Genomic DNA, 26,010 nt, shown 5'->3' with positions numbered 1-26,010 from the left:
ACGTGGCACCATGCAGTCTCAATAGTCCAAGAAGGCAGTTAGACATTCTTATCATTTTTTTTGCTGTAACATTCATGCCTACTCAAAAAGAGGATATGCGTAAATTTACACAACAATTTACTGAGAGTTGTTGTACTGACTGATAATGTTACAGCATTCCGTTTCAGGTATACAGCACGGAACCACGGAGCTTGAGTTCAGTGTGGCTTTCGTTCACTCGGTAGAAGCCAGATGCACTTCTCCAGACGCTTTCGTCACAAGTCAACGGCGATAATATACACCCAGATAACCTCAATTTTGTAATACCTAACAAGCTAACCGCTAATCGGTTCTACTCGCACAAACTAGGGGAATGGCTGATTGCTACACGCATAGGTGAAAACAGTGGCATTACCAACTACATAGTACATACAATATCGTCATCGGATCATACCCAGGCTTGTCTTGCTTCTCTGGGTGCATCAAAGACCACATCTGCAGACTTCTTCATGGACCTACTCAATTGAAACACGGGATGCCTGCAAAGCCTCTCAACCCCTTTCCTAAACCTAAATCTGTCGAACAAGCCTTCCCCATTTCTGTTACCAAATTCTCTTCCAGAACCATTGACTCGGTTATTCAAATCTCTGCCAAGAGAGGAAACATCACTGTGGCTTTTCTTGTGGTCCATGTCAATTCCAAACTTTGGCTCATTGGGACGGCTCTGTGAATCATGATGGAGAGCTTTATCAGCTCCAAGGACTTGAACAGGAGTGGCCTTATCAATCATGGGAAAATCAAAGTCTTTCTGACTGGAAAGAACTGAAGGTTTCTCCAAATGCTCTGACATCTGAGGTTCATCTTGGTCATTTGGGGAACCAGAGCATGATTGCAATGCCCGAACTGCTCCAGCTGCCTCCTTTCGTTCCTTTAAAGTCTTCAAGATTAAAGTCTTGAGGAAATTCATCACCTGAACTGCGTGTATCAGGGCGGTTAACGGATCGGCCATCTGGAAGAGAAGTACCCAATGATTAGTGCATGCACTTTGTGTGATCTGCAGATAAAGTAAGAGGCACTGCTGGTAACCTGAGTCATATTGGGTGCAAAAACCATCGCGATGTTTCGGGCATTCATCTTGTTGTGGCTTTCATGCTCTACAACATCAGCCATCAGATTGATAGACCAATCAAGTAGTGCTGCTTCCACTGGTGGTAGCATCGAAGCAAGGAGGGCACAGTCCTCTTCGGTGTTGCAGTGCATTACTTGTTCTGGTGTCAGTGCGTCCAAGACTCCTGCAGGAAGTTCCCGAAACCATGCCTACAAGAAGACAGCACAGAGATCATGGAATGGGGATGGGGTACAAGAAAATATGGAAGCAACATGAATATCTGACAAGTAACGATTCATTTTCCATAAAATATATCTGCATCAATCATACAACTTTTTTCCTTGAAACAACTTCAGTTTTACTTTCCTAAGTCCTACATGTTTGACTGTCCGTTTCAGGTCTTCCTCAATCTCGAAAGGTAAAGAAAGAGCTCACGCTGCAGATAAATGGTAAATTGGTGAGTCAACAATACCTTTATCAACCCAGCAAGGCAGTGCAAGTCAACTTCATCTGGAACCACTCCACTGTTTAATTGGTCCCTGACATTGACTTCCTCGCTGTTTTCTGCATTAATCCTGAAGATCCCTTCAATCTAAGATAAAAGTGAACACATGTAAGCATTCAAACAGGTTTTGAATACTGACAATCTAATTCTAAATTTATTAGTTAGGTTGGCTATACCTTAAGTCCATCACGTATATATAACTTCCTCTGCATCATTAAAAGTATTGTGGGCACACTGTTCCCTCTTTGATCATATGAACATTGCAGAGACGTAGGTGAAACCCCAAATACACTGACACTGCATGTAGAATTTGAAAAAAAAAGTTAGAAACTGGCACAAATAATGAACGGGACACCATGCTTAAGGTTATGATGTAGATTTTGAAGTCAACGTTACATTTAAACACCACATCATCAGCTGCTATTAGTTAAGGAAAAGAGGGCAACACACCAAGGAAAATGTCCATAATCCCTAGCTCAACAGAATAAGTCAACTGAGCAAAATCCTGATTTGATGTCAACAACATAAATATTCTATGAGAATGTTATTGGCAAAATGGAAGGACCGAAACATCAAAGAGCATATACATATGGACCTACTTCCAAAGTAGAAGGAAGATTGGAAGATTCCGTATTAGTTGCTTGCTTGCCCATGCGGCCATGCTGCCCAACAGGCCAACCAACTCAGACCAACCAACTCAGACAGCCTTGTTGCTTCAAGCTCAAGCACATGGGCAAATCAAGTTTGGCAACAAAAGGCACTTAAGGGAGACCCTTAGCCATGTAAGTATTTCCTATAGTTAATTTATTTCTTTCGTGAGCCCCCATTTATCTTCAGCGTCTGATCTGTGCAGAGCAGAGCAATTTATTCAAAATAACAAAATTCCCACCTGTACTTCCTGAAACAGAAAACAACTAGTAGTACTTTAAAAGTACCACCTGTCGCCTGTCATCTCTCTTCACGAGATCAACTTGTTCAGTTCCTACTAATTAATTCAAAACCCTGAACTAATCCCCTTATTACCACTCCGGATCGTTTCTAGAGGCAGAGCAGAACAAAACACAGCTTACTCCCATCAGCTTGCTTAGGAGCGTTCGTGGTGTCTGAAATTCCAGTGAAGTCCAGTGACGTACGATAACTGAATTTGGGCAAACATGGAGCACATATTTCACGCAGCACGTTTGAACAACGCCCAATTCACAAAAACTAGAATTCCTTCACGGAAGCAGTTGACAAATCCACAGCGAAAGGAAAATCGAAGAGGTACTCAACGCTTAATCATTCACGCGGCACGGTAGCGAGCTCACCTGGCGCTGGGCGTGCGCCGCGGCACGTCGGGCTCGAGGTCGGCGGGGAGGCCGAGGAAGCCGCCGAAGCGGTCGAAGGTGACGTGCGAGACGTGGCGCACGTCCGTGGGCCGCCCAATCTCGATCCCCCCTTCCCCCTCGCTGTCTTCGTCGTCGTCGTCCTCATCCCCGACGGCGCCGGCGCTGCACATGACCAGTGACCTCCGCAGCGCCCCGACCACCGCGCCCACCAGCCCTCCCCCCGCTCCCCCTCCCCTCCCCGCCCGCAGCATAGACATCGGCGGCGAGGCCGTCCCCTCGCTCTCCATCCCGTCGTCGTACTCTTCCTCCTCGTCCTCCTCCCCTTCGTCGTCCTCCTCCTCCTCGGAGCGCGGCGGGGAGATCTGGAGCCCGAACCGCATCTGGAACGGCGCCATGGCGCGACGGCTTAGTCCCCGTTTGGGGGCGCTCGGGAGGCGGGAGCGAGAGTTCTGGCGGTGGCGGCCCCGAGTGGTTTTCGGCAGGTCGCCGTTGCTTGCCTCGCGGTTTTTATACCCGGACCCGGGTTCGAACGACCCCGCACTAATCCCCCTGCCTGGTTGATTGATTAACCCTACGTTGTTACTGCCCCGTTTTGCCCTGTGCCTGATTTTGAAATGCGCGGATCGAAGGAAAGCGGGCGGGGAGGTTGGGTTGTGGCGGGATTAATTAAAAAAAAACTGGGCGTTGGTTAGTGGAGCGGAGTGGGGTGGGGTGGGCCGTTGGGGAGCAGCGGGTGTGGGCTGGCTGGCTGCCCGGCTCTGGCTCTGGCCGCGGCCGATCTGCTGGTGTGCGCGTGGTGCGGCGGCGGCTGGCTGCGCGCGTGTGCGCTGCGCGGCGCGCGAAGAGATCTTTACAGCCTGGGTTCGGCGGACGCCAGTGCTGGTTGCGGCCAGGGACTTACCCGCCACCACGTGCGGTCTCGCGCGCGGCGGGTGGGGGTGGAGCCGCGAAGCGGCAGGGGCGGGCGCCGCAGGAGTGGCGGAGCGCACGGCGGCGGGATCGCGTACGCGCTCGCCGGTTCCTGTGCCGGGGGCGAGTGGCCGTCGGCGGGGAGTCAAGTCGCGGCCTCGCGGGCGGGTCGCCGTGGTACGGCGCGGTCGCCGCGGGTAAATGCGGCGGTCGGGTCGATCAGGGTCTCGGTTCTGGGCTCGGGGGTTATCCCTCTGCGTACGGTGTGGGATCGGCAGGCCCATTTCCTGGCGCCCGACCGGCGCAGACCAAGGAAGGGATCGGATCACATGGTTATGCTTTCCCTCCCGTGTTCGGGGAAAAGGGCAGGTGCAAAGGCTGGCTTTTTCCGTGCCGGGGACACCACCGTCCACCGGCCGTCCGGGCGCTTCCGTAGAGCCGAAGACCAGCTCGCCGGCCGCGACGCATGTCAGGCCCGTACGCGCCTAGTTATTCCGGTACTGTCCGATTGGTCGCCTCCAGTTCTCCGTGCGCGGAGTGGAGGACCGGTCTCCGCTGGCGCCAGCCGGCCGGCCACTCTACGACGGCGAGGTCGGAACCGTACGTCGAGATGCCCGGCTACGGCGGCTAGGAGACAAGGCGATGGCTGGCGTAGATCCATCGGCGACCGGGCGACGTGTGTGTGGAGGAGTAACTGTGCGTGTTGCTTGCTTTGTGTAAAAGGCAAATCTCTGGACCACCGTACCTTCTGGGCTTTGGCTCCTCCGGGCAGCTCGTGTTTTTGCGTACTCGCGCTTGCAGCTGTGTTGCCTTGCCCAGCGCATAGCGCGCATGGACCACTTCGCAACACTACCATTATAGCTATTTTATAGATCAACTAAATAATTATGATAGCATACCATCCTAATTCATTTCTTCTTCTAAATTAATTACGTACAATACCATCCTAATTTATTTTATTAAATAAATAAAACTTGCATTCCTAACCGGCGTCTTCAGCGTATATGCTGCGTGCGAGTGATCCATCAGTACTTGCTAGCAGCAGCAGGCTTCCAGCCGTACTCTAATTGCTAGGACATCTACACCACAGACTTAATTCCGTCCTTAAATCTGCAGCGTGTTTGTAAGCAAGGTACTAATAATCAGTCGCCACATGTAATCATCGTTCACCTCTTTCATAATTAGCACCTGCTGCTCCTAATACGTAGACGGTGCATGGAAGCATCAGTCGCTCTCGCTCGATCGCTCTCGCGTGATGTGCTACTCTATATTATTCCTCCTAATATACACACCAAATATTGGTAGCATCGCGCTCTCAGGAAAAGCTAGCTAACAGCAGGAAAAGCTAACTAACAGCTCCTCATCTTTTTCGTTCAAAAATTCAGGTGAATCAACAAAGGACAGGTCGCTAGAATTTTCTTTCTTGCCCTTTTACGCCCGAGAGGCTGATGACATCGCAGCTCACCCATGCATGCACATGCACGCATGCCGGCTGCTAGCTAGGCGGTGCGTGTCGCCGTACCTACGTGGAGGTGGCGTGTCAATTGCCTTCTGTTATGCGGTGCCACCTCGACAAGACAGCGCAGGATATTACTAGAATCCACAGTACTGGTAGTAGCTAGCTAGCGCAACGTATCGAGATGCCTCCTGATCACCTCTTCTCTTTGTTTGCTTATTAGACACAAGCAGGGCTAGCTGCATGCTGATGCCACGCATTTTACTTGGGATTCAAGCATGGCATGCCGGTGGATCCATCCATCAGCCGGTCGAGCTCAAGGATTCCATGCTTTTCTGCGAGCCATCCATCACCTTCCCTCACCTGCACCGCTGCACGTCGTCTGTTAGGGCATCGCTTTTGGGCAAAGGAAAGGGGCGATCGATCCTGGCTACGTGTTTGGTTCGCCATGTTTTTTGTGGTGCGTCGCCTCCTCGCGACATCAGTTGTCAAGTTTCTCCTTATCGACAGCGATACACTGGCAGCAGCTAGGTAGTAGGTTGCTGGAGCTGTATGTGAACATAGAGAAATTCCGTCAGCTGCTGATATATGCATGCACAACCCCAATCCATGCAACCAACAAATAGCCGATCGATCTGTTCGAAGAAAACAGCTGGTACCTCTTGCTGCCTTGCTTGGGAACGAAATGAACTAGGTCAAGTACGTGCCATGCAAATTTGCAAACGTCATGGATGGAGACAAAACCTGTACGTACATACGTGCTGTGAGTCCTGTGGTCAGAGTGTCCTTATTAGTAGGCAAGACGTTTGTACACGTACAACGTACACTGGACAAGACGTTCCGACAAGACCAGGAGGCAAGAGGCATCCCTTTCGCCTGACGTGTGTGGTAGCTCAGAAAAAACACTGTCGTGCCACGATTGCAATTTATCATAATCAAATCAATCAGGCAGCGCAGTGCCCATGTGATAGGAAGGAAAACCATGATCTAGAGTCTAGATGATGATGAGTTAGGAGGTAATCCACCATTTCGAAACCCAAGTGGACGAGCACCCAGGAAAAAGGGAGGGAGCGAGGAAGAAAGCTTGAAGCACCCAACGCCTACGTGCTACCTAAAGACGATGTGCACCCAGAAAAAAAAAACAAGACGAGCAAACGCGCGAGCCAAAAAGGCAGCAGGCTAGATAGTGCGGCGTTGCTTCGCCAGCAAACATGTCGATCTCGGTTCTTGGTGTGGCGCTTTCTCCGATTTTGACAGGCGGCGAGGAGCTAGCTTTGGCGGACTCGTCGGTTCGTTCGGTGGCCACTTCCAACGGCAACTGGACCGACGCAGAGCTACAGGAGCAGCAGCAAGCGTTGCAGAACCCATGCTGCCTCGGCGACGACGTCAGGGAGACGTTGCATTTCCTGGTTGCTGCTTGATGTGAGATCAAAGGTGGTGTTATCCTCGTCTATTAAAGAAAAGGATGGTGCACTGTTGTCCTTCAGTGGAGCACTTGAATAGTTGATGATTATGGGATGATGTGCGATCCTTTTTTACGTGGATGTGGCCGTGTGGGTGTGTCGGCACTGTGGCAAATTAGACACTTCGCACTTCTATGCATCGGGAGCAGAACGACACTGACAATTGTGCGTTTTGGATTTTTTTTTTTACTTTATCGTAGTGGAGTAGGATATTTTTGTGTGTGTTGGTTAGGTCAGAAACTGGTAACTTAGCATACACAAAAGCAGTCAGACAGACGGACACCAGTCTTCCGCCATTACCCCAGTTACTGTTGGCTATGAGATAAGCATGATAGTTTCCTGTACTGAACGCTATGCCATTACACTACTTGTCAGTGTTTCAATAGTTGCAGTCAAGGAACCAATCATCTGTTGTTGGAGAGCTACGGTGTTGCCTGCCCATTTGCTGTGACTGAGTTTAAAGACTGAAACTTATGAGTGTACAAAATTGATACGAGTAAACTGGTGCTGGAGTAAACTTATGAGTGAACTTTGTTCAGTTCGTCGCTCCTCCACACAACAAATAATGCTCCTTAGTTCAGTATTCAGCAATCAGCATGCAAGCAGGGTTCATAAAATAGCTACATAACGAAACTCTCAGGGCCCAGTTCAGTATTCAGCAATCAGCATGCAAGCAGGGTTCATCAAATAGCTACATAACGAAACTCTCCCCAACACTCATTGCCATCTAGTCTGCCATTGAGACCGATAACTTACGTTCCATGCACAATTTGCTTTAGATTTTCGCAGGGTGTTACTATCTAGAAATCATGACTGAAAATTCACAGTAGTAGACTCGAACAGTTGCATACAGACTTACAGAGTGCGAAGGATAACAGGCAGCATATCGTTAGAATACTTGTACTTGAATAGAAAGATGGCCATATTTCCATGAAGATAAACATTTACATAATTCAAATTATATCTACATGCTGGTGGACACGTAAGACACAGTGGTCTACAGCTACCACTGAACATGATTTGTAAGGCTAAACTCTAGTAATGGGCAGCTAACGTTTCAAGGAGTAGCTCTTCCCACTAAAAGCTTGGAACTTGGGCTCGTCCTTCTTCGGGGGTTCCTCCTCTTTAGCAGGAGCCTGTTACAGTAGTTTAACAGAAATCAGCATCTGTTCATATTATATCAAATCCTGAGAATGCATTGCCAACTGAGCATGCTGTCAAACCCAACCAAGGGCACCTCAAAAGAGATTAGAAACGCCCAAAAGGAATTTGTTCAGCCTAGGACTATTACTTATTAAATTATCATGTACAAAGGTATGCATAGAACTATAGATGATTCCGTATATTAATTAATCTACATCAAAGCAGAGTACAGATAATATCTGAAAGGAGTGCTAGATTGTCTTAAATTTCCCTTTTGCCAAATTCCATCCAATGACCACAAATCTCCAAACTATAATGGACAGGAGAAAAATCTGGAGACAAGCAAAAATGCATAACAGAAATTCTGGAATCTAGAGCCTTACTTACTTAAAATATCAATTAAACAAGTCATGACGCATTTGAAATAATTATAACAAAGTTCTTATACAGACACGCCCAGAAAAACTCGCTGCTATTGCTAGCCACTACTCCGTCAATTCATTATTAGTAGGCATATTAGGATTTTAAAAGTCTTTTGATGTATACTTTGACCATCAATATCTCTTAGGCATCTCTTACAAGTTACAATACATCATCAATTGCTATAAAATCAGTCAAATTGAAAGATCTTGTGAAATAACTTTCATACACTCAGCATGCATATGATTTCACTGATTGCTCCTCAAAATTTATGAAGTTGACTTTTTATAAAATCCTAATACACCTACTAATTTCAAACAGATGGTGTATCTTACAGAAGGTAAAAAAATGTTGATCCCATTGAATCAAAACTCTGCTCACTAAAAAAACAGGCATATATCGGTAGGAAAATGTCTTGGGGTCCGTTTGGATGTCGATATTTAAGGGCTTGGCATTGAATTGGGTCTAATACCAAACAAGCTGGTATTGGAAATGAGTTACAATACCAAAGTGACTGTTTGGATGTAGATGAAACTATGAGATGGAATCCAACGAGCTCCATCCACCAGCTCACCTTCGTCGCCCTCTCCGAGGTAGAGCTCGGGGCGCGGAGAGGCATAGGGAGCAGCCGGCCGTCGGAGGGGCGGGGTGGCACGTGGAGCAGCTGGCGGAGTGGCAGCCCGGCGCGGGAGCTGCCGGTTGTTAGAGGGGCGGGGTGGGGCGTGGAGCAGCGGTCAAAGGTGCGGGCCGGTGCACAGCACAGCGCGGGAAGCGGCACGCGCGGCCCGCAGGCGGAGGGACGAGGCAGCTCAGGGGAGCGGCACGCCGGCACAGGGGGGGGGCACAGGGGAGCGGCCCGCAGCACTACGGCGCAGGGGCGGGGCGGTGCAGGTGGATAGGTGAGAGAGAGATTCATCCAAATACGGAGGGGAGGGAGTGGAATTGTGGGAGAGGGTGCGTGGTGTGCTTAATACCGTTTGGTATTGGAGGAACTTTTCAATGCCAATTCCAAAACCATGCAAACAACAGATATTGGATACCTAAAATGCCAATTCCAAAGTCTATGCTCCAATATCTACATCCAAACACTACCTTGGAGAATAAGAAAATTTAAATGCATTTGAGTTACTGAACACATATGAATACTGAATTATTTAGCATGCTTAATCTGTATGGGTATACACTATACTCAACTTGAAAAGGTGAGCTCTTCAGATATTTGGCCTATCAAGATTAACATCAATAGTTTGTTGATCACATCCACAAGATTTATGCAAAGCTAACAGCCAAAAATAAAAGTTAAAATACACTGGAGCGTGAATAATTGAAAATAGCAAGGTTGCACTGAAGTAGGAAATACCTTTTGTGGTTCCTTATTGTTGCTTGCACTTGAACCAAAAACAAGCTTTCCTGTTTCCTGACGAGTGGAATTGCTAGCTCCAGAAGTTGCGGGTGCAGATGTTTGCTCATTTGATCTTTTGTTTGAATCCGAGGGAACAGAACGTGCACTGGATGGAACCTCGGATGCTTGTAGTTTTGAGGCTTTACCATCCAACCGCTTTCCGGAACCAGTAAATGGTTTGAATTTTGGTTCATCTTCGACTACAGTATCTCCACCTGTGTGTTGCAACAGTAAGTGATCATTTCTAACAACGAAATTTCCATATAACACAATACAGAGGTAGTGTTTCATGCACTTAAACAATTTGACAGACATTAGCATAGAGGTTAACAGGCTAATGCTAACAATTCAGAATCAAAGAAACTTGACATTATGAAATTATACCTTAAGCAAGAAATAGAGCAACAGTATTATTGTCAACGCTAATTTAATGCAGTTCTAATAATGATATAATAAAGAAGCATCGAAAATGAATTTCGCCATTAGGAAATCAATCAAGAGTACCTAATGCTTTCAGTTCTAGTATTGTTTCCCTATTATTTGTTTAATCGCATATAAGCTTATACAGAATAGACAAAATAGTGAAATACTAGTTCTGGTTGTAGATTGTCCACATGGCAGTACCTGAAACAGAAAGGAAACTACTAGATTCTAGGCTACAAATAGGAATGAGAAGATCGACCCTGTAAAACAAGCACCTCTAACAATTCATTCATAGGCTACAATTTTTTTCAAAGAAGCTAAATACAAACCTTCAGCAGTTGCCTTGCTGGCAGGAACTGTCGGCTGCTGTGGTTTCTCAGGTTCTTTGTAGTCAAGGGGAGGAGCAAAATCCACTTCACAGTCTGTCTCAATGATGCTAACAGCTGAAGCAGGCTTTGTTTCAACAATATCAATATAATACTGTTTGTTGTTGTAAGCCACCATGATGCTGTCTCCCGTAGTTAAACAGGAGAAATTTCTTAGAGTTTTCTCCAGGCTGCAGAGTTACACAGAAGTAATGAGAATGATGATGCCAAATGCCAAAAAGGAATGAATAAGGTTTTAATACATAAGCATGGAACAATTTTATTGAATATTGATTTACTTACATGGCTTTTGGATTTGAGATGTCCAGAAAATCAGTTGTGTGAGGTTGCAACTTCACATATGTACCCTTGGGAAGGGTGGCGTTTTTCACACGGATAGTGTCACCCTCTTGAAGAAGCATGTTTTGCATCATCTAAAATGTGAAGACAGAGAATAAATCAGTCTAGACAGGCTTCTCAATTGTAACTGAAGATAGCAGTAAGAAAGTTCATTTTTGCACAATACCCAGTACGGCATGATGATCATGCCTTCTTCTGCCACAAACTCCAAAACACCAGAGTGTGAAGTCCGTTGAGTTGCATCATTGTGCAGTTCAAATAGCATTGGGTACTCGATGTGGAGGGAAGCTGTTACATAGAGCCCAAACAATTAATGGTACTCTATGAATGTAATAATCATGTCAACAAGAGGAGGTTGCAAAATTTAATCTAAGGCCTAAGCATAAAGGAACTACTGAGCTTACCCAGGCGATCAAGGGCAGATGGTGGCATTATTACTGCATTTGACAACAACAATACAATACCAAGTGTATGTCATATTAACTGTGCTTGAACAAAAGAAAGACAAGCCAAACTGCCCCCCACACTTACCTTTGTCACCACCTTCCAGGTGTGGCTGAAAAAAGAAATAGGAAGAAGTGTAAATCCAACTCAGCATGTATAAGGACAACATAGTGCTAGTCATGAGCAGATAAAATTGAGAGGACCAAAGGAGTGGCATACCTTATCAAAGAAGGATGCTGGATAACAACGGTAAGTTTGCTCAAACGTATTGCCTTGGTACGCATATCCACCGTAAAACTGCAGGAATGAAAAGAATCATGTTAATTAAGCACATGCCACTTCATAATAGAGCCAGAGAAGCCAAAGATAACACATGGAGAATAAATGCAAATAATGTTTGCAACAGGAACTGCAATTGCCTGAATCTCAAGATGGTCTCTAACCATGCTATGAACTAGACCACAAGGAAAATTCAAGTCACTTGATATGACAAAATAGCAGTTTGAAACTAGTGAAACTATATATAATGTGTTCAATATGAAGTTCAAGTGGGGCTGACAATTCTTGGTTTAACCTGTAGTTCTCTAATAAAAAGTGGTCAGATTAATAAAGACTTACACCTGAACTTCAAAAGACACATGCTTTTAAGACTACAGAAATTCAGACAATAAGCATCATCTACCGAATGCCAAACTTGTTCCAGTGAATCAGTATGGGCACGCATGCTTGCTTTACACCCATGGACTAGCTTTGAGACATTAATCATAATTTTGATCATAGACTAGATGAACTATCTGACTGTGGAAATCCCAATGTCCCATATTTAAACAAGTAAATGCAGATGTACTGATACACCTGCTCAAGCAACCAAACTGTAAGACATAAGTTGCATGCCAACTCATTATGTGACAGAAAATAAAGAATTAAATATTGTGATACCATTTTGCCTTGAACTTTGCTTCAACTTATCTCAGCCTGCCATCAACAAATAACATAAAGGGGTAAGAACATAACTGCTAGACTTAAAAATACAGTAGACATCGATGTAAACCAGGTGCCATGATAAAATGGTTTGTGTAACAAACTTAATGCAACCAATAAACACGATAAAGATAGCTAGCATTTGTGCAAATGCAGCCTCTGCGACGCTATAGGGTGACCATGAACACAAATTAACATTTTGAGATAGTATGAGTTGTTAGTTGAAAAATCTTGTCAGAGTAAAATGACGTTCAGGAAAATGATAATTGTGAAACAAAACCAACCATGGGTAACCGAATCAGTTCATTCTGCAAACAAATCACAATTCGAGCTCACTAAGTACACCTGAAATGACTGCTTTCAATTTCATCACAACACAGAAGGAATTTGATACGGAAAAGTTATGCCCAAAGAGCCCAACCAAGCTCCGAAAGAACAAAAATCATTGACAATGGGTGGAACAAGTAACCAAAACCTAGAACTACTGTGACGCGTTATAAGGTATCAGAAATCAGGGGCGGACCCAGCATAGGACATGGGTGTACACATGTACAACCGATAATTTTTGCAAACGAAATCGAAGTTCGTTGGTAATATATTGTAACTGGATTCGGATCGGAATACAAATAGTTTTGTTAAGGTTTGGGGTGCTCCGTCTCGCACAGCAGAAGGAAAGAGAAGGGGCGGGCATACCTGGAGGATGCTCGTCGCCGGCAAAGGGCTTGGCGAAGACGTGACAAATGGCGCCGCCGCTCGCCCAGTCGTCGCCGCCAGGGAAGGAAGAGCAAGGGAGAGAGTCCGAGAGAAGGGAGAAACAGAGAGGGGGAGATGTGAACCTGAGGCCCTGAGCCCTGAGCGGGAGCCGGGAGGGCTGTGAATGAGCCGAGCTCGAGCGAACCTGCCACCTCAAGCTGGAGCATCCCGAGCCAAGGTCGATGGAGCCCGAGATGTTCTTAACTTCTTTTTAGCCAAGGTCGATGGAGCCCGAGATGTTCTTAACTTCTTTTTTTCCGACTCCGCAGCAGCGTTGACGGTAGAGGAGGAGATGCACCTATAAACGATGGATTTAATTCGACAATTAATAGAAAGAGAGACATATCTGAATATTTAGTTTTCTTATTTTATATCTATTTTAACTTGTGCGACACAGCAGCTCACAGGCTGACGGAAAGTTCTGGCTTCCAGCTATATTATTTTAAGTTCGGATAGTTGGAAATTTAATAAAGGTAGTAGGGTTTGTTGAAGCTTCATCGAATAGCTCGATCTTGGATTGTTGAAACTCACGAGCTCCAAATTAGATCCAAGCTCGGTTTGATTTTTAGTATAGCTTAGTTTGAATTAATTTTTTAGCAAGTCAAATTTAAATACATCAAGAGTCTTTCTCATACCGAGGGATAGAGGTGAACTATGAATGCTCAACAAATCAGCATGTATAAATCAACTGGTCATGACGTACTTTATTTCTTTACATCTCTTTCTTTTTTATATACTTCTATATTTTCTTTTTAATATAATAGATGAAATAATAAAATTAATTGATCATCTTTTTAATAATGCTCTATTTAGCTATATAAAATATGTTGTACCAATTAAATTAGAATTTCCTCTAATCATAATCGTACTGGGCTGATGTTTTTAATATTGGCTATGGATCCGAATCTTACATAGGTACACAAAGCATGAAATTTTAATGAATAAGGTGAGAAAATAACATTCCATACAAATACTAATCAGCAAAAATTTCGATGAGCAAAATATCCACAAAACATATATCTAATAAATAAGTTAGTGGAACCATCTATATTCTCCAACTCGATTTTAGTTGGTGACTTAAGAAATTAAATGCGACTAAGAAAAGTAATGATAGATGTTTTGATTTAGTGCTTATAATAGATGATGTTTCCACTCACTATATCAAAAATATTGAGAATTTTGACATTTTATGATCCACCATTTGGAACATCTCGTGGCATTGATCTATTTTAGTATAGTGCTTTGCAATAAAATGAACGTTTTCTTAAAATGAAGTATATAAAGTTATATTATATTAAATTTTATCAAACAATTTTATTAAGTACTAACTCCTAACATTTGAAATGATATCTTTATCTATTTCTATAAAGCGGACTATTTTCTTAATTTATTATCAATTTTGGTCATTAAACTTCTCATCGGATATAGAATTAAAAGTGCACACAGTTCACATCAAGACTAGAAAGGTGCGCGTCTTTGCCGCTGCAGGGCCTGTATTTTGTGTCGTAGTATTGTAGTTGATATAGAATTTAGTTCATAAGTGGAGTATCAATTATTATATGTAAGCAAATGTATAACTTTTTGAAGCAACGTAGTTAAGACAAATGTGTCGCTTAGCTATTATCGCATAGGTGTTATGGTCTGTGGTCTATTATTGCATTTGGTATATATTTTGGGCACCATACTGTGGTGACGCTATTATTTAAGTAATGTATTATTTTGGGTATCGAAGTGGAACTATGATATTTTTTATTATATTTATTATGGTGAAAAAAGGGTAAAGTTATTTATTAGGGAGGGCGGAGCATAATTAGCCAGTAGCTTAATGTGGTTTCGAAATGCAAAGAATCCGATTTTGAAACATGAGATTTGGCAATTAATAGACGTGATGCTATTTTCCTTAAGGAGCCGGGCTTATACTTAAAAAATGACGCGTTGTTGGTGGAGGTATTATAAGAAGCCATAGATAAATGGGTGGTATGATATTATATTTTTAGCAAAATACGATCTTACATTGCAGTGGTACGTTATTTATGAAAGTAGTGTTAGCATTAGAAATGACCTATTGCTATAGGATTCCTATATTTCTTTTCCTTAAAAAATAGGATCTTAGATTGTGGTGGGCTAGTTGTTTAAAATGTGGTTTATTTTAACATTAGTGTGTCATGAGGTGGAGCATGGACTCATTTTATAGGAAAATGAGATTCCTTTCGTGAAGCTGTTGAAAAAAAGGCTACGGTGGATGTTTTAAATAATATTCTTAACGAAAGCAAGCATAGTTCTCGTAGATATATGGGTATAAAAGACATACGGATACTTATGAAAATATGAAAGCACCAGTTGTTTTCTTTCTTTTTTACATTATTAGCATGCCATTGTATCTTTTCATTTTTAGACCATTTGTAGTTGCTTTTTTTACCAACAACCCCCTAAATCACCTTCGATCTAACTCAACTCACTGAAAGCATAACAGTATGCATGATTACTAGGTTGGACGAAAAGTTTGTAGCTCGTTAGCTCGTTCCACTCGGCACCAGCTCGGCTCGGCTCATCCTATAATTCTAATGAACCGAGCTAACATTTCAGCTCGTTAGTCTATTATTCTAATGAGCCGAGCTAATATTTCAGCTCGTTACAACGAGCGAGTTCGAGCTGCTCGCTCGCTAACGAGCTGAGGAGCTCAACAGGCCGAAACAAATTCAAGATACCAGCATGCGGCCCAACAAAGCCCAATAAAAAAAAACCCTAACCGGCAACCCCACTCGGTCTCCCAGAGATCCGGACGGCCCGATCCCGCCCTCCTCCTCCTCCTCCTCCGCAGCCACAGGCTGCAGCCAGCTAGCCACGCCGCTCTTCTACTCCGTGCCTCCCTCAGTCCCTCGCTCCTTCCTGCCGAGCACCATCACGCCATCCCCGTTGAGCAACACCACACGCATGCCGTTGCATTGCACCACAACCCCGATCAAGTCTTTGATGAGGCAAAAGCAACAAGCGCGCGTAGCGAGGCGGTGTTTCCTGAGCAAGGGGTCGCGTGGGTGACGCGCAGAGCTCGGCGGCCGGCTTATCGCCTTCTCTCTCTTCGTGTTCTGCTTTCTTGCTTCTTTCTATTTCTTCTTGTTGCGCGGATTTTGCGAACACATAGGTGCGAAATGGTTTATCTCGGATCTCTCGCTTCCTGTTCCGTCTGCTTGCATTGCTGGCTATCTGGTTATTTTTTTTGAAAGAGACATGCTCTGCTTCTATTGAAAGCAATAACGATCCGATACAAGACTGGGGAGACCAGTTTTTCATACGTGCACAAGAAAAAGGAAACCTAAGTAATTAGAGTTCGACAATATCAGTAGAAGCTGTAGCCAGAGGAGAATAGTTCTCTAGCCAATTTCCAATCTTCAGCGTCGCCTCCGTCACCATCTCTTTGGTCACCTGGCTATCTGGTTATTGGTCCATTAGCGTTGAATCTCTCTCTTCATGTTCTTGCTGCTTGCTGGTTATTGATCTGAGGATTTGGCTTTAATTTGGGGAAACTATATTGGATTCAAGATGTTGCTCGATTAGTAATTAATGATTTTGTTTTAATCTGCGAAACATATCGGATTCTGGAGAGGATAAGCATCTGCTATTGCTCAGCTCACAAGCTACTTGAGCTGGCTCGCGAGCCGAGGCGAGCTAGCTCGTTAAGATAATGAGCTCCGGCGAGCCCGCTCGTTATCCACCCATTGATTATTGCAGTAGACAGTGAAATCTAGCAAGCACAGCAGCCGACTCTTGATAAAAACTGCTGCCATTTCCAGGGCGTAAAAAGAAAAGAGTATAAAAGTAAGGTGTAAAAACCGTGACGATAAAGCACGTGGACCAACATTCTATCATCAGCAGGTTCATCTATACTTGTATAGTACTTCTGAAATCGTTCAGAAAGCCAGCGTCGTCTCCTCCTGCAGAGATCAAACGTGCTGCCCGCCCCCAACTAACTCCAGCATGAGCAGTAAGCTCCACAACGTCACTCCAGCAAAAAAGTTACTTCTTCTGCGCACAGATTGTGTTCCATAAATCGTTGTCTCCCCAATAATCCAGCACACCCATCCTTTCCGGATCCTGACTGCAAGATTTTTTTTTACCTGTGCAGAGTTGCAGAGCAAATTTACGCCCTGCACTGGCTGTGGTCTGGTCTCCGACCGTTGTTTCAGCCGGGCCACATGGCAAGTACATTCTACTCGTGGCAGCAGCTGTCCTGGCGCTCTACCTGCTCGGTGAAATGTGCGAGCAAATGCAGCGTCTCCTGATCTCCTCTCCTGGCTTGGCTTGGCTTGTTGCTGGGTGCCGGTTGATGGCGAGTAGGTAGCGCTAGTGCCATGCCTGCCGGGCCTTCCTCAGTTTCTTTATACCGCTACACATCACGTGCTACCTGTTCGGTGCTTCAGGGTCTACCGGATCCGTCCAAGCCGCACTGCTACGCGCTGCTAGAGGCGCCTGTCTGTGATGGCGATGCCAATCCGGTTGACAAGATGCCATGGGTAGGTTGCAGTCACCCCATGTCCTCCTGGCCTCGAAAGCTTCGAGCCCTCGTCAGGAACGCCTTTAAAGACCGCGTGGCGTTGGCATTCCGAGCCCCAAGCAAATCTACTGGTAATCTTTCAAAAAAACAAGTCTACTGGCTTGCAGACACCGGAATCGTCGTGCGTGCCAGTCGTCGTTCCCTTCTCGCTTGACCTATCAGCCATCACCCATTGGGCTCATGACTGACAGACCATTGAGTGCCCTGGTGAAGTGGTGATCTTCAGTTTGGGGAACGCCACGCCATGAACAGGAAATGCTGCATGTAGTAGGACTGGAGTACTGCTCAAGAAACAAGCGTGCAGATATCAAATGGAAAATGGAAAAATTGCCCCTTTTTACCCCCGCATTGATCTTGCCGCTGTTGCACATTCTGATGCCCATGTCCTACCTAAAAAGAGGCGACGAGATTCAATGCGCCTTTCACGCCCACGATGGTTGATGATCCACGCACGTACTGCCAGCAACCAAACAGGTGCGGATCGAATTACGCAGCGCGTGCGGGCGGGCGCGCCCGTGCACCCGTCGGATTTGAGGTTCCTCCCAATGTGAGGACAGTATTTAGCGGCTCAACCCAAGTACAGTACAGTACAGTACAGGGGGGTCAAGATATCTCGCAAGGCAGCAGCTGCCCGGCAAGCGTGGGGTAATGCAGAAATAATGCCATGAAATCCTAATTCTATTGCGCCCACCTGCCAGGACAACGTTCCAAAGCATTCAATCCGGACAAAACAACAAGTAGGGTCCCCTCATTATCCGGGAAAAACTAATCAGGTAATCATGCTTATGCAGAGGCAGAGAACAGAACAAGCTAACGGTCATGAGCATCATCCATCCATCCACTGAACCAATCGGAATAACAAAATACAGACAAATGTACAGCACATGGCACAAAAGGTTTCGTTGCTGCTCTTGGTGAAACGAGATTAAAGACAAGATCCCAGGAAGCCAAGCAGGCCCCTACACGAAATCAATCGCTGGAGAGAGTACAGGGTCGTGGTACTGATCGGTGGTCAGGAGGCGACAGCCATGTCCTGCATCAGTAGCCGTTGCCGATGCGCGGCAGGGGAAACCCACATGCCCAGCACCACGACATGCATGGCGTGGCAGGAGCATCAGGCCCGTGCCGGGCACCAGTGCGCGGCACATGGTTCCCCGGGTGCTGACGCCTCCCCTAACCACGAGATTAGGACGCCCAACGGCTACTTCCGCCATGGGCGGGGCCACGACCTCCTCCACTCCTTGCATGGCGGGAAATGGTTCCGCGCCCCACGGCTCAGTTTGACCGTCGACGAGGGCAAGCCGGCCGGCGGCTTAGCTGAGACTAGCACTAATCTGAACTAATTAAGGAAATTAATAGCGAGAAAAAAATGGAACAAGCTACTGAATTGAATCTGACAGGTGGCGGTGCCGGCGAAGGGGCGCCGGGGAGCTACTACGCCGGCGACGGCTGGGAGGTGGGGTCGGCGGAGGACGGGATGTCCGGGCCGACGCGGCAGCCCTCCAGCATGAACACCACGTCGCCCATGGCCGGGCGGTCCAGCGGGTCGGACGCGGTGCAGAGCAGCCCGACCTTGATGCCCAGCAGGAACTCCTCCCATTCGGAGGACTCCGGGTCCAGCTCCAGCAGGCCCGGCTCCAGCAGCTCCGCCACCGCGCCGCGCTGCAGCTGCCGCTTCACCCACTTCACGATGTCCTCCTCCTCCCCCGCGAACATGCCGGGGCGCCGCCCGGTGAGGAGCTCCAGCAGCACGATGCCGAAGCTGTACACGTCGCCTTCCCTCGTGGCCTGCCCGGCGGCAGCAGCGTCGGGGGCGACGTAGCCGAGCGAGCCTACTGGCGTCGCAGCTGATGTTGATGCGGCGGCGGCAGCCGCAGCGGCACCCGCGGTCACCACCATCGGCTCGAGGCCGAAGTCAGACAGGTGCGGCTCGAAGTCGGCATCGAAGAGGATGTTCTGTGGCTTGACGTCGCCGTGCACGACGCCGGACTGGTGCAGGAACGCAAGGCCGCGGGAGACACCAAGCGCGATGAGGTGCCTCATTGGCCAGTTGAGGATGTGGCCGTCTTGGTGGGATGCTTCCTGGAGCAATGTGGCAAGGTTGCCGTTGGGCATGTAGTCATAGACCAGCAGGCGAACATCAGGCGGCGGCCCTGCGTAGTAGCCACGGAGCACAGTGAGGTTCCTGTGCTTCACCTTGCCGAGAGACTCGGCCTCTTTTCTGAATGAGCCCTCCTCAATTATCACAGCACCATCGGCAGAGGTGGATGGAAGCCGCAAAATGGCCAGCACGGTGCCATCACTGTAACAAGCTTTGAACACGAGACCATGGCGGCCTCGGCTGAGCACATTCTCCTCGTCGAACTGCCGCGTCGCCTCAACCGTGTCAGCATAGGTGATCCTTGAGTTGAACATGATCAGCTTCGGCTGGCTGACACCATTCTCCGTGCTTGTGCCACTCGACCCGCTGCCACGTCCAGGGCTGCGTCTCCTCTTCTTGACACCATCACGGCTCTCAATGAACCGGCGCCTCCACCGCAGCAAGCTGAACACGCAGCAACAGCAGAACAGCCCAAGGAGCAGCACGGCAGCAGCCACCACACCAATTAGCAGAGCCAGGCGCTGCACCTTCTGTCGTCTCCGGCGCCGCCGGTACTCACCACATTCGCTCTCCAATGGCGGACCGCACAAATCTGAGTTTGAAGCATATGCTGAAGGAGAGCCAAAGCGGGAGCCGAGCATTGCCGGTATCTCACCAGTAAGCTCATTGTGTGACACATTGAATGATACAAGGCCTGGAATCTGAGCCAATGAAGCAGGGATGCTGCCTGTAAGATTGTTGGACGACAGGTCAAGTGTCTGCAGCTTCGAGAGGTTGGCAAGAGATGCTGGTATGTCACCACCAATATGATTGTCATCAAGCTTGAGAAGGGCAAGTGACGAGCAGTTGGAAATCTCCGGTGGTATCTTGCCCGAGAGCTGATTGTAGCTGAGGTCAAGCTCCTCCAATTCACCAAGCCTTGAGAGGTCACTCGGGATGGAGCCAGTCAGCTGGTTGCCACCGAGCTCAAGCACAGTGAGGTTGGAACAATTGGCGAGCTCAGCAGGAAGCTCCCCAGAAATGCGGTTGTGCGAAGCCGACAGCACTTGAAGCGATGGCAGGTACCCATATGTTGCCGGGATCGACCCAGTGAATGAATTGCTGGAGAGGTTGAGATGCCGCAGGCTCCAAAGACTGCTGAATCCTTCAGGAACATCCCCAGAGAATGAGTTGTCGGCGAATGACACATATTGCAGCTGCGGCAAGCCGAAAAGCTCTGCCGGGACATTGCCAGAGAGGTTCTTCTGACCAGAGAGGTCAAGAACTCGCAGGTTCTGCAGGTTGCCAATGGTCGATGGAATGCGGCCAGAGAAGGCATTGCCACTCAAATTCAAAGTCTGAAGAGCAGACAGATTACCCATGGCCGGAGGGATCTCTCCGGTAAGGTTGTTCTCAGATAGGTCCAGGAACGTCAGGTTTCCCAGCTGGAAGAGCTCACCCGAAAGGCCACCAGTGAGTTTGTTCCTCGGTATGGACAATGCCTCCAGCCATGACAGATTCCCCAAGCTCGTCGGAATCTGGCCGGAGAAAGTGTTTCCACCGAGATAGACCTCTCTGAGCCTCGGGAGACCGCCAAGAGCTGATGGCATCTCGCCGGAGAAGTGGTTGCCCTCGAGATCAAGCACCTGGAGTGCGCCGCATCTGCCAATCTCCGCAGGCACGGCGCCAGTGAAAGCATTGCCGCCAAGGCGCAGCTCCAGCAGTGCGGTGAGCTGCCCGACCACCGGCGGCAACTCGCCGGTGAGCGCATTGCCGGAGAGGTCGAGCAGCGTCAGTCCCCAAGCCCCGGTGAGCCAGGTCGGGAACGGACCACCCAGCTTGTTGCCACCCAGGTCCACCACCTGGAGATCCGAGGCGAGCCCTCCCGGCACGTCCACCTGGGAGAACTCGTTGCCGCCGAGCTGCACGATGCGCAGCGACGAGTTCCCCTGGCCGCCGAACGCCGCCGCCGGGATGGCGCCGGTGAGCTGGTTCCGCGACACTGAGAGAATCTGCAGCGTGGGTATCGCGGCGACCGCGGACGGCAGGATGCCGCGGAGCGAGTTCCCCTGCAGGCTGAGGTGGAGCAGCGCCGAGCAGTTGGCTAGCGCCGCAGGGATGGTCCCCTCGAGGAGGTTCCCGTCGAGCCAGAGGTAATGCAGGTTCTGCAAGGCGCCCAGCGACGCCGGCACGGTGCCCCGGAGCCGGTTGAAGGATAGGTTCAGGAACTGGAGGCTCGGCGCCGAGGCGCTAATGCTTGCCGGGATGGTGCCGGAGAAGGCATTGGAGGAGAGGTCGAGGTATTTCAAGGTGGGGGGAAACGAAGCGGGGACGGGACCGGACAGGAGGTTGCCGGACACGTCGAAGGTATCGAGGTTGGTGAGGTTGGCGAGGAAGGACTGGGGAATGGGGCCGGAGAGCGAGTTGGACTGGAGGAAGACGGCGCGGAGCGAGGTGACGCGGGCCAGCGTCGCCGGGATGGCGCCGGAGAGGTCGTTGGAGCGGAGGCTGAGCCGCTCGAGGTACTGCAGCGAGCCTAGCTCCGGCGAAATGGGGCCCGAGAGGCGGAGCCGCGGGAGCTGCAGCTCGACGACGCGGCCGCCGCCGCCGGGCGCGCACGCGACGCCGCGCCAGGAGCAGGGCGCCGAGGGCGACGCCGCGTCCCACCCGGACATGGCGCCGTAGGGGTCGCGCACCCCGCGGCGGAACGCGAGGAGCGCGTCGATCTCCGCCCGTACCGCGGCCGTCCGCGCCACCGGCGGTGCAGGGGGCGGCTGCGCCAGCGCCGAGGCCAGCGCGAGCATGAGCAACAGGAACAGCGACCGCGACGGCGGCATCGCGGGCGCCCGGGAGGGAGTGTAGGGCGGAGAGAGAAGTCCCGCCCCCTTTTCTCGCGGTCTTGTCAACTTTGGCGGCCTCGGCGGCGTCTAGGCTCTCATGGAGGGGACGGGGAGTGCTGGAGGGGTGGGAGCGAGAGAGAGGAGAGCGTTCGCGCTTGCAGGGCGGAAGACGAGGGAGAGAGGAGAGCGAGAAAAAGGAGGGGTTTGGTCGAGAGGTTTTGGACGGGTTTGGGTGGCGTTCGAGGCCGTTTTTTACTCCGGTGTGCGTTTTCTGGGCAGCCTTTTTTGTTTTCTTCCCCCCGCCTCTCTCTCTCCTCCAGCTTTAACGCCATTTGAGAGAGGAGAGAGAGAGACTACTGTGCTAGTGGCTAGTGCTACGTTAACGTTAAACTCGCTTTTAGTGCGAGGGACAGGCTGTCACAGTGAAGGCCCTTTTTACTGGGGACGGACGCTGACGGAGCGTGGCCGGCGCCGCGGACGCCGACGAGCCGGGCCCGCGGGAAAGCTGGAGGCGCGGTGTCAGCGACGCCTGCGGGTGGGGCCGGCGTGTCTGCGCCGCACGGGTCGGAGGAGGAAGATTAGTGAGGTCTAGCTGGGTGTTTAGGAGCCTGGGTTTAAGCTGCAGCTGGTGTTGACTGTTGACTGGGCTCGCCGAGCCACGTAGGCTGTGTGCTCCCTGGGCACTCGCACTGCACAGGCATGCTGCTTCTGCTTCGTGCCTGCCTGCCCAATGTTGCCTTGCCGTGGCTTGCCAGTTGCCGTCCATGCAGATCCATCGTTGCTGCCAAGCCTTCGTGTATATGCATGCAGGATGATGTCTGGAACAGTGCGTGTGAATAATTGTCCAGGTATTTTTTTGAACCGGAAACTGTCAATCTTGGTGATGGACAGCTCTATCCGCGGGGCGGAGAGAGACTGATTGCGATGGGACTGCATTTACCGGACTCTTTCGAACCGTGGTTTCACTTTCATCTCGAGGAGGAAAAGGTCATGTAGCGGAGGGATTCAAACAGAACAGTCTTTTGTTTTTACAGTAAATAACACGCAACGTTTTTAAAGTGAGAAAAAAAGAACGGCGCTTTTATGCCATTTTTCGGCTTGTGTTCTTTTCCATGCGTCCTTTTCTGAGTTTATGCGGGTTTTCTCCGCCAGCGTTTGAATGGCACGGAGAGCCGGAGACAACAACGGGAGTAGTCGCAGAAGAGTAACACTGAAATGGTACCTGTCGTGATGCTTCAATATGGAAGCCGTGAACAGTACGCCCTGCTGAACCGGCCAGGCTTTGTCACATACCCCGCCGCCGTATCAATTCAGCAATGAATCGCCAGATGCCAACCGTCCGCGACTTTCGCCTCAGAGCACCATGCTCCTGACCCCCTGTTGCCAGCTTCAGCTCTGGCAGTGAAAATGCTGGCTTGGCGGCCGTGGCTCCACCAGAGAGCCCAACGGCTGAAGCAACCATTAGACCCAGATGCATACCTGGATGGGCAGAGATGAACAAGTGAACAGCCAAATTTTCTCTTGTGTTCTACCACCACCAGATCTGGAGCTGACACGAGCACGGAGCATAGACCGTGATGATGTCAGCACACGCTTTACAGTTTACGCAGCGCGATACAATACGGGTTCCTCCCATTCCGTGCGCGCGTCAAATCCGTCGCCCCCATGCTTCAGATTTGACCCCTTTTTTTCTGGGGGCCCCCATTTTTTTTTTCGTCGGAGTAGTAGCGAGCAGCAGATGGAATGGCGTGCTCCGCTGCTTGCAGGTAGTACTGCTACTGCCGTTGCAGTACGCTCCCAAATCTCCCCCGACTGGACCCACCCGATTCTACCAGCCGCATCAGACTCCCAAAGTTATGAAGGCACATGGCGTAATCTGGTGGAACCATGCCGTGCAGCTCGGCCTGAGCACTGGATGTTAGGTTTCGGAGCGCTAATCTTTAACTGTATCATAAAAATTTTATCATTTAGAAATATTAAATAAAATCTAATTATGAACTAAATGCAGAATGTTTAGAGTAATTCGCGAGACGAATCTAACGAGTATATTAATTTATAATTAGCGGATAGTTACTGTAGCATTACTGCTGCAAATCATAGATTAATTAGATTTATTAATTCGTCTCGCGAATTAGCACACATCTATGGAAAAAAATTTATAAACGGAAACAAGATTTTTTGATACGATGGACACTCCAGATCCAAACGGGCCTAAGTAGCGCAGCACGGGAGCAGTAGAATACTATCGCCCTGCCTATCCCGTTACGGCGAGATGAGATCGTCAGAAGCCAAGCTTAACGGCCTTCCAGTCAGCGCATGTGCGCGCCACCGTAGGACGGCGGGGAGCGTCTTGCGAGCAAAATCCATCCTTCTTTTCGCCCGGATCTTTCGCGAGGAGATTGCGTAGGTTGCCTACGATGCTTCGGAGCTAAATTTTAATCGGAGTGCGCGGCCACACAGGTTGGTTTCGAGACCCCGTTTTACTACACTCGAGACTATTCCATGCTAGCAGTAATGGCCAAGTTGTTTTTTTCACCCCACGAGGCAACGAACTCCCTGCTCGAGGTGAGAAACGCAACGGTGAATTTGGGGTATGCATGGTAAAAAAGGGTACAGTAATTGCCACTTGCCAGTACCGGCGTCTTGCCGGCTTGGCCTAGCACCACACGCTCACAGCACGGGCACGACGCCTGCAGGAACCAGACGATTTCCTGCTCCAATAATTCATCAAACGGCCATATGGGGCGCGACCTGCCACTGTTTCGGCTGACACTGGTCACTGGAGCACCAGCACCAGCAAAGCCGTGTCAGCTTTACTGCTCAATCGTCGCCGTGCCGGGTGCTCCGCTCCGGCGGTCCTCCCCGCCCCTCTCTGCATGCGAGACCATTTCGGTAAAAACTGCAGCGTGCCTGAATGGGGCCTGTGGTTCTTGAAAGATTGGCAAGCTTCAACGCGCCCTCCCCGGAACATTACTGCTCTCCACCAGCCCTTGTTCCATGGAGTGGAGAGTTGCCACCCCATACTGCGCTATCCGGTAGTACTGAACTACTGGAGCATGGTGCTGGAGTGCTAGTTCCAAGTGCGCCAAAGCTGGACAGGGCATCACCTGAAATTCCTATGTTGATCCCGGATTGGAGGGGGTTAATTCCCTTACTACTGAGGAGGAAATTAACTGAACAATCCTAAAGGGTTTTGCAGAATACCAGCAATATTCCTACAAAGTTTCTACGAAATTGTAGCTTGCAGATAGGAGCTAATCCGGGGTCAGCAATGATGGTGAGGTCATGATCGGACTCATGATTGATGAGCTAGTTCACGACAGTGATACGCCATCTCGACGTGCTCCTGTACTGATCTCTAATCCCTTCCGGAGAACAACAATAAATGTGAAGCTGCGGACGGACACGCGTGTTTGCACGCACGCAAGCATAACAGAGCTCACGCCATCGGAACCTCCGGGCCGGATCGGTCTCACACCCTCCAGGTGGACGCCTCGCG

At 49.0% G+C, this 26,010-nt stretch overlaps 3 protein-coding genes across 3 annotated transcripts; all 3 read right to left on the bottom strand.

Annotated features, from left to right (window-relative positions):
- Positions 1-96: 96 nt before the first annotated feature.
- LOC112900412 (rho GTPase-activating protein 5-like) lies at positions 97-3,315 on the bottom strand. The gene is made up of 5 exons (XM_025969251.1): positions 2,900-3,315; positions 1,769-1,889; positions 1,560-1,679; positions 1,066-1,296; positions 97-988 (listed from the first exon to the last, which is right to left on the bottom strand). Exons 1-5 carry the CDS (start codon positions 3,313-3,315, stop codon positions 428-430), a joined length of 1,449 nt encoding a protein of 482 aa, XP_025825036.1. The 3' UTR covers positions 97-427.
- Positions 3,316-7,578: 4,263 nt separating this feature from the next.
- On the bottom strand, positions 7,579-13,239 carry LOC112901695 (ubiquitin fusion degradation protein 1 homolog). Its single transcript, XM_025970656.1, has 10 exons — positions 12,980-13,239; positions 12,245-12,280; positions 11,525-11,602; positions 11,393-11,417; positions 11,266-11,298; positions 11,028-11,149; positions 10,805-10,935; positions 10,466-10,692; positions 9,672-9,928; positions 7,579-7,884 (listed from the first exon to the last, which is right to left on the bottom strand). The coding sequence occupies exons 2-10, from the start codon at positions 12,245-12,247 to the stop codon at positions 7,798-7,800; spliced, it is 963 nt and encodes a 320-aa protein (XP_025826441.1). The 5' UTR covers positions 12,248-12,280; positions 12,980-13,239; the 3' UTR covers positions 7,579-7,797.
- Positions 13,240-18,407: 5,168 nt separating this feature from the next.
- On the bottom strand, positions 18,408-22,508 carry LOC112900812 (probable inactive leucine-rich repeat receptor kinase XIAO). The gene has a single exon (XM_025969606.1). The coding sequence runs from the start codon at positions 22,506-22,508 to the stop codon at positions 19,026-19,028; it is 3,483 nt and encodes a 1,160-aa protein (XP_025825391.1). The 3' UTR covers positions 18,408-19,025.
- Positions 22,509-26,010: the final 3,502 nt, after the last annotated feature.

Source organism: Panicum hallii, chromosome 7 (assembly GCF_002211085.1).
Source record: "Panicum hallii strain FIL2 chromosome 7, PHallii_v3.1, whole genome shotgun sequence".
Lineage (NCBI taxonomy): Eukaryota > Viridiplantae > Streptophyta > Magnoliopsida > Poales > Poaceae > Panicum > Panicum hallii.
Note: the sequence above shows the minus strand (reverse complement) of the source record. Positions and strands in the feature narration are given on the sequence as shown.